The sequence below is a fragment of the Sinocyclocheilus grahami genome, unplaced genomic scaffold (genome assembly GCF_001515645.1).
Source record: "Sinocyclocheilus grahami isolate Dianchi unplaced genomic scaffold, SAMN03320097.WGS_v1.1 scaffold661.1, whole genome shotgun sequence".
NCBI classification, from domain to species: Eukaryota; Metazoa; Chordata; class Actinopteri; order Cypriniformes; family Cyprinidae; genus Sinocyclocheilus; species Sinocyclocheilus grahami.
This window is the reverse complement of record NW_015505840.1, coordinates 929476-938400: the sequence shown is the minus strand read 5'-3', so window position 1 is coordinate 938400 and position 8925 is coordinate 929476. Positions and strand designations below refer to the sequence as shown.

Genomic DNA, 8925 nt, shown 5'->3' with positions numbered 1-8925 from the left:
CTTTCGGGCTTGAACTGATGGTAAAACTAACACATTGTTAACTGTCTTGATATTTACTTTGAAAGCTGAAGCTCGCGATTATGGTAAGAGGCGTTACATTTCTGACGCGTGCTTGTGGTGTTCGACCAATCACAATGCACTGGGTCAGCTGGCCAATCAGAGCAGACTGCGCTTGTCAAAGGAGGGGGCTTTTGTTTGAGAGAGGCGGGGCATAGAGGACCTACAATAATGTACAGTATTTGAAAAATAATGTGTTTTTTGAACATTAAAGCATGTCAACATATTCTGTTACACCAAATACACCAAATAATTATCTTTAAAATAGCATCATTTGACTCCTTTAAGTCACTTTGTTAAAAAAAAATAAAAATTTGAAATTATGAAATTTTGCTAAATTCAAGCAACTTTTGGGAGCACGATGAATGATATTCAACATATGGCTTTTAAAAGTCAATTATTAATACTCAGTAATATTGTCAGTTTAACTGCACTGACAGTATGGGGTGAGAACAAAATTTGAACTAAATTGAGTTGACAGTATCATCTTCTGTGGAGCTGCTTTACAGCTCAAATTGAATTTGCTTCAGATTTGATGAACTTCACAAAATGAACATTGAATATATTTTTATGTTTATTACAGTAAAACCTCTTTGAAACAATCTGCACGGTATAAAGTGCTATATAATAAATACTTGTGAAATGTCTTTTTTTATGGAATATTTTATTTTTGGAACATTTTAGTTGGATGTTCATCTAACGTTTTTAAATAATTCTCAAAACTAACATTCCCATAATGTTTGCAAAATTATAAAATGGACTGTTCCCTTAACATTCAAAAAAAATTTCCCTTATCAAAAAAAAAAAAAAGTTTTAGAACCTTGGCTAACGTTCTGCAAGATTCTCTCAAAGTTATCAACAAACATTCTTAGCATTAATAGAACATTCATTTGTGATTATAATGTTATTTAAAGCTTACAAAAACATTTCTTATAAAAAGTTCTACTAACTTTATTTTCACCCAAAATATAATGTTACTGGAACATTTATTTTTAATATTCTAAGAACATTAAAAAGTCCAGCTTTCTGGTTGTGATTAGAATGTTATTGAAATGTTACCAAAAAAAAACGTTCATCTAGTACAAATAACATCATGAGGACGTTCAGAGAATGTTGTTCTAAGAACAAGAGTACGTATATCAAATAATCATAAAGTTATAAGAACATTCCATAAACATTACTTTAAGAAAGTTTTGTCCTAACATTTTTTAAAAACTCTGTTAGCTGGATACTTGTTTCAGAAAGTTCAGATAACATTCAAAAGTAACTTTTCCATAATGTTTGCAAAATGATCAACTGGAATGTTCCTCTAATTTTCACATAAGCAAGAAAAAATGTTTCAGAGAACATTCAGAAATAACGTTTTCATAACTTAAAGGGAACGTTAGCTAAATGTTCTCAGAACATTCTTTTGTTTGTCAGCTGGGAGAATCTTTTATCATATACTATGATTAGGGATGCACTATATTCTATCTTGAATAATATTTCAGACAGAAGTATGTGAATTTGGACAGCAATACTATACATACAGCTTTCTCTCAAAAATACTAGCAGTGTGCCATTCTGTTTTTATTTAAGCTGATGGCACCCTCTGGTGGAACTCTGAGTGTTAAAGACACTAATGAAACATAAACCAAGAGCTGGTTTGACAGACAATGAGAGAGAGAGAGAGAGAGAGAGAGAGAGAGAGAAACACCCAAGGTAACATTTCCCCCTCACCGTCTCCAAACCTGTCACAGAATAGGCATGTCTGAACATAATCCCAAACTCATTGCTCTTCTCAACGGAACCCTGCAGAAAGACAAAGAGACAAGACAAGGCAATAGATTACCTTCACAAAACAACATCTGTCAAAAGAAAATACTTTCCTGGAACTCAAGAAAGATCCTTTTACGTAGAAGAACACAAACAAAGAGGGAAGAACACACGTACACATGCAAGACCCTCACATCAATAATGCTCACAACATTCGAATTTATAACATTATGGAACGTCACATTCTGGTGGTTAAAGATCTGGGCTGCTAAATAAAAGGTTGCAGATTCGAACCTGCAAGTTTTGATCAGTGAGCTGTAACTAATGTGCTCTCGAGCAGGAAGCTGAACTTACTAAACCTGCCATTGAATATGGTGACGTCACAGACACAAATTCCAGCAGAGAGGATAGATAAAGGATCTATTCTCTTCTTTTATTGTTCACTCATATTTTTGTGCACTACTTTTCAAATGTTTGGGGTCATTACGTTTTTTTTTTTTTAAGAAATTAATACTTTTATCCAGCAAGGGTGCATTAAATGTATCAAAAGTGACAGTGAAGACATTTATAATGTTACAAAAGATTTCTATTTCAAATAAATGCTGTTCTTTTGAACTTTCTATTCATCAAAGAATCCAGAAAAAAATAGATATCAGTTTCCAGAAAAAATGCATTGATAATAATCATAAATGTTTCTCGAGCAGCAAAGCAGCATATTAGAATGATTTCTGAAGGTCATGTGACACTGAAGACTGGAGTAATGATGCTGAAAATTCAGCTTTGCGTCACAGGAATAAACTACAATTGAAAATATTTTCAAATAGAAAAGTCCTTTTAAATTGTAAAAATATTTCACAATATTACTGTTTTTACTGTATTTTTGATCGAATAAATGCAGCCTTGATGAGCAGGAGAGACTTTTTTCAGAAACATTCAAAAATCTTACCGACCCCAAACTTCTGAATGAACTGACAAACAGCGTGGAGGGGATTTCACATGATTTAAAAAAACTGCAATTTCAGTCTGTTTCACATACAAAGCACTGCTTCAGAAGACTTCAAATACTACATGTATAATAATTTATTGGAGCATACACTTCTACCGAATTTAGAGCTTAACAGCCCCATTCCCCATTCACTTTCATTATATGAAAAAGAGCAGCATGAACACTCTACTAAGCATCTGCTTTTGTGTTCCACGGAAGTCCATGAGGGTGAATAAATGATGAGAGAATTGTAATTTTTGGGTAAACTATCCCTTTAAATAAGCCATGTAAAGAGAGTGTACCCTTGAGTTAGCACAGTTGATCAGAGCTCCTTTCTGCAGCAGCGGGCGGAGGAAAGAGCCCAGTGTTCGATGGTCAGACGGCATCATGAATTCTTCTGTAACCCCACCTGTCATGTCTGCCATCGCCTCATGAGGGAAACCCATGTTCAGAGCGTTATAACCACCCTTCAGCCTGAGAAAGAGATGGAAAAGACAATCTGAACAACAGAAAATAAGTAAAAGCACTTTATGTGCATGCAGACCCTCAGGTCATCCAAGATGTAGATGAGTTTGTTTCTTCATCAGATTTGGAGAAATGTAGCATCGCATCACTTGCTCAGCAATGGATGCTCTGCAGTGAATGGGTGCCGTCAGAATGAGAGTCCAAACAGCTGATACAAACATCACAATAATCCACAAGTAATCCACACCACCCCAGTCCATCAGTTCACATCTGGAGAAGCTAAAAGCTGCGTGCTTGTAAGAAACTTTAAACCTTTAAACCATTGCTTCTGGCCAAAAATAATCCATAATAACACTTCCTCCAGTGAAAAAGTCCATCCCTTGTTGTTGTCTCTCACATCAAAAGCCACTGATTCACTGTTTTGGCTTGTAAACGGTGCTTGATCTGTGCAGATTTCTCTCCTGATTCAGACAAGACGACTTTTTCACTGGAGGAAGTCTTATGGAGGATTATGGACTAGCTGGAAGAGACGTTTAAAGTTAAAATGTCTTAATGATGTATTTGTTTCTTACAAACACGCATCGTTTGTCTTCTCCAGATGTGAACTGATGGACTGGAGTGGTGTGGATTACTTGTGGATTATTGTGATGTTTTTATCATCTGTTTGGACTCTCATTCTGACGGCACCCATTCACTGCAGAGGATCCATTGCTGAGACACTGAGGCAATGCTACATTTCTCCAAATCTGATGAAGAAACAAACTCATCTACATCTTGGATGGTGTGAATTTTCATTTTTGGGTGAACCATTCCTTTAAAATGTTTCTAATGTAATAATACTGAGACATTTTTAAGCATTCAAATATTCCACTAACTTGGCATAAGCTTTCTCCATTAGAGCGCTCCAGAATTCGTCTTTGTTTGAGGAGCGCAGATAGATCAGCTGACCGTTACGCGTCGGCAAGCGGTCATCGACTCGCACCTCAATCCACTCACCATACTGCCAAAACTACAGACAGAGAGACACCATTAAAACCATCACAACCGCTTCATTCTGTACGGTAACACACGGTATTAACCCGAAAATTGAAGCAGCCGTTGTAGCCCTGCTGAAACCCCTGGCCTGAGGGAACGACATGATGCAGAAGACAAGGGTTGAGAGAGAGAGACGCCACCGCAGACAAGAACCAGCAGTCACCTGAGTGAGAGAGAGAGCGAGAGAGAGAGAGAGAGAGAGAGAATTAAAGCATGTTAAACCTGTTAAAACACGTTTTAGGTCTAATTTGGTTATAAGAGATTATTCTAATGGTATGTGGTGAAATAAGTGTACTCTGCTACACTGGCTCTTATTTGGTTTTACTTCAGGGCTTTAAACATTTAATATTAAACGGAGACCCAACACAAAAGAAAAGTAAACACCAGGACATCATGCAACCTGCCCAATTGTGCATTTGTCTAATTTGATGAGCTTTTACCAGATCAATTTGCACCAAAATACTAGAGTTTGATTGGATGCATGACCTTTGACCTTAAAAACAAAAGAGATACGGGAAGTGTCGCACTGTATTATTTGCATTTAGCTTTGAGAGATCCTCAGAACAGACCTGTGATGCACCAGATGAGAACCACTGCTTTGCACCAAACACCAAAGCTATTAGATGCCAGTACATACTGCTTTATGAAGCGCAAACAGTGTGTTATATGAGAACCTGCAAAAACCTGCAGCTGTATTATTCTCAGTGTGAACGTTATTGTTTAAATGGTTCAGCATTAAATTCTCACTCAGTTCTCCCTGGCAGATGTCCATACGTGTGGCTCCATCCGCAATAAACTGAGGAAACGGACAGATCTCCTAGAAAAGAGTGGAGAAATCACAAAAGGTCATTTTAGCATAAAAGACTACTTTCTAAAAATATGAAAGAACTGAATTATTCCAAACTATTGTATATGCACTAGTGTAAAGACATTAAATATTTGAAACCCATGCAATTATTTAAGGACCTATTATGTATTATTTACCCTAAAGTAACTATTACCACTGTTCCTTTGATCAAGAGACTTAGCTCCAGGGCGAGTGATTGTAAAGTGTCTGCTAAATGACTCAATCCTATATAAATCTTACAACAATAAGAGACTCAACAAAACAAATGCTGACGAAGATTGCATTATAAAGTATTTGGACACTTAAGTCACAGTTAAACTGACTAAATGTCGTTGCATTAGACCTGTATTTAACCATTATAAGCTATCAGTAGATTTTCTTACTTTTTGACCACAATAATATCAGCATCTGCACCAAATTGCATATTTTGCTCGGTTTAGGCCTCTGCATAAAATACAGGTGTTTTCCCTCCATATTCTCACTACTGTATATAAGCCATCTCTCAAATATGACAGTCAACAACAAAAAAACACTTAAAAACGTCTAAAGGTTCCATAAATTGTTCCATTTAAAAAAAAAAAAAATTATTTTCGGACTATCGCATATATCAGTTGTTAAAATAAATGACACTATTTAACAGTTTAACTATGACTTACGTGCCCAAATATTATTTTATTTCTTAGTGCATAACTTTATAATCAGTGCTGGGTATATCACTTACAAATTTGAGTCCGTTACTGATTCCAAACTGCATGACAAATATTGTAGTAGTTAGTTATGTAATCCATTACATTACACATTTCAGGTACAATAATCAGACTACTTTTTGATTACTTTCGCCATAACTTATTTATCACATTGATTTAAATAGGATAGTCATATACGATATTGATATACAAAGAGAAAGAAAATATATTCCATTAATTGTTATTAACAACATGAGGTGCATTAAACATTGCATTACCTCAAAGTTTCCCAAGCTGGGGTTCGTGAAGGGGGGGGGGGTTGTGAGTTTATTGAAAAGCTAATAATTAATTGTGTACATATGTAATCATCACTAAAAAAAAGTAACTGTAGTCTGATTAGGAGTTGGCAATATAGTCTAATTACAAGTACTTCATTTTTGGAATCTGATTAGTAATCCAGATTTCATGTCGCCTAATAAATTACTCCCCAGCACTGTTTATAATACAAAGCATTGTATGCAAATACAGTAGATACAACACTGGTCACAGCTGGTATCAAAGAAAAGTTCAGGGTGTTTTTTAACATACACCAGTATCGTGTTTGTAGATTGTATGGAATCATGTGGCTCTCTGGAGATGCGTGTTGTTGTCACTTTGGCTCACCTTTGGTCGTTTCCAAACCACGTCGGTCTGAATCGGCAAGTTCTGCACCGGGAACCTCGCATCCGTGTAAAGCCCGTCCTGCAGAGGAAGCCCGGAGGTGGGAGACCACAGGAGCGTCGGGCTGCCCAGACTATCCCAGGGGTTCGAACCGGACGCGTCTGTGCGCGACTGTTTCTTCGTTTCGGACATACTGGAGCGCGTCAAAAACTCAGCCTCGGGGCTCGACTTTTATGCGTCTGAATCTGTCTATGTGTTTAAGAACGAGTGTTTTTGAATGCACAAATACACCATTCAAGTGATCCCTGATGCCAAAAATGTCAACTACTCGTCGGTCTGTGGTAAAGTGGGCGTAAAGGAAAGCAGGTCTTCCTCAACGTACCTTTAACCAGTTCCGCCCTCCTCCTCCACCTCCTCCACCTAAATCAATAAATTGGAAAAAAAAGTAACTTGCGTTACTAATTTGAAAAAGTAACTCAGATATTCTCTTGTAAATTAAAAAGTAATGCGTTACTTTACTAGTTACTTGAAAAAAGTAATCTGATTACGTAACTCACGTTACTTGTAATGCGTTACTCCCAACATTAATTATTAACCCCTTGGCATTCCTGTAAAATTGCCTAAATGCCTAAAAAAGTAATACCCAAAGTAAACTGCATGCTGTTTTTGAACCTTTTGGATTATATGCATGGTTTTGGTCTCTTTTGAAAGGTGACACTCTGAGGATTCTTCTGTTTAATCACTGTAAGTCTCACTGGTATTGAGTAATATAACTTTGAACACACTGAAACAGGAAAAAACATTCAGCCTATTTAAAAAAAAAAAAATTTTTTAAGCAGATGCCTGCAGATGACTATAGCTGGGAGCTATTAGCTGGAAAACACACGTTTAGCTTTTTTTCTTTTTGAGTTGTTTTTTGTCACAAAATTAACCCTCAAAAACACGCAGTGCAACACTAACAGGTCAAAGACTGCATATCTTTGAATGAACGTTCTATTAATGTTACTGGAAGAATGTTTGTTTATAACTTTAAGGAACCTTGCCAGAACGTTAGCCAAAGTTCTGAGAATGTTCTCTGTCATTTACAGTCATTAAAGTTTCTCATTTCAGCCACCATTAATGCAGGTGTGGCAAAAAGTTCACTTTGACCCCACATACAGCCCATCCTTCAGCAAACACACTGCTCTGCATAAGGACTGATATTCAAAAGGTCAGCTCTGTATTGTAGTCTATTGTGACTGATGCAAAGAACTTGATCTGCCAGTAGACCAGAGAATAGAGCTGAAGGATGAATCCCACAAAGCCTGCTTCGGGGCTTGACTTATCGCGCATGACTTTTATCCTTCTCAGTCTATGCACAAATGCACAAATACACCATTCCAGTGATCCCTGATGTCAAAAACATCAATTATTCGTCGGTCCGTGGTAAAGTAGGTGTAAAGTAAAGCAGGTCTTCCATACCTTTAAACGGCTCCTGTTTTTGAAAGAAGTCTCTTCTGCTCACCAAGACAGCATTTCTATTTTTAAAAATACAGAAAAGTTTTGGAATATTGTGAAATATTTTTACGATTTAGAATGAGTGTTTTTATGTGAATGTTTTGTAAAATGTAATTTATTCCTGTGATCAAAGCTGAATTTTCAGCATCATTACTCCAGTCTTCAGTGTCACATGATCTTCAGAAATCATTCTAATATGCTGATTTGCTGCTCAAGAAACATTTATGATTATTATCAATGTTGAAAACCTTTTAAAGTTTAGCCTTTTAAAGGGGTCATATCCATGTGGTTGCCGCAAGCCCGCCTGCCGCTCCTTCGTCAAATCCGCCGGCTGCGCCGTTCTCAAGCCCACCGGCTGTCACTCATTCATCCTATTTTTTGACTATTTTAGGCATGCTTATGAGGGAACCCATTACTGTCATCCTTTCACTATATGCTATCCTACCTTGTTTAGTATCTATGAATTCGCCTTCTTATGATCGAAACAAGCGTGTATATTATATATTGGTACATAGGCAATGTATATTAGGGTCCTGAGAATCTTTAGTAATTTCGATTCAAGTCCATTTGCAAATTACCATGCTTAGAGACAAAGGGTCGTAAAACCCTCCAGCAATTGCCACCTCCCGCTTGGAATTTCCATCTTTCTCATTGGACAAGCCCATCTTGAGAGGCGTGACTCTTCTCCGACCTTAAAGGCCCACACCAGGGACCCTCCTACAGTCGGTGGTTCTGCTAGGTTTCGATAAGATGTGAGTTCCAATGCTCCAGATCTTCCTAAGTTACGTGCCAGGCTTCGGCCTCGACCTTTCCATTCATCAAGATCCTCTGACTCAAAACTGGTTCTTTTCATCGACCCAAATTCAGCAAAGATCAACTGGAAACTTCAGATTACATCAAACCTCTCTTTCAGACAGATGAGACATGCAAGTATCAAA

The 8925-nt window shown here is 37.2% G+C and overlaps 1 protein-coding gene across 1 annotated transcript in view; it reads right to left on the bottom strand.

The window, feature by feature from the left end:
* Positions 1-7434, bottom strand: part of LOC107558833 (calpain-9) — a 15385-nt gene extending 7951 nt beyond the window's left edge. Inside the window, exons 1-7 of the mRNA XM_016242520.1 lie at positions 7423-7434; positions 6494-6904; positions 5045-5114; positions 4342-4460; positions 4138-4271; positions 3100-3271; positions 1777-1848 (exon numbers count right to left, since the gene is read on the bottom strand). Coding sequence (XP_016098006.1) covers positions 1777-1848; positions 3100-3271; positions 4138-4271; positions 4342-4460; positions 5045-5114; positions 6494-6682 — 756 coding nt within the window. The 5' untranslated portion in view covers positions 6683-6904; positions 7423-7434. The remainder of the gene's footprint in view (positions 1-1776; positions 1849-3099; positions 3272-4137; positions 4272-4341; positions 4461-5044; positions 5115-6493; positions 6905-7422) is intronic.
* Between the last annotated feature and the right edge of the window lie 1491 nt (positions 7435-8925).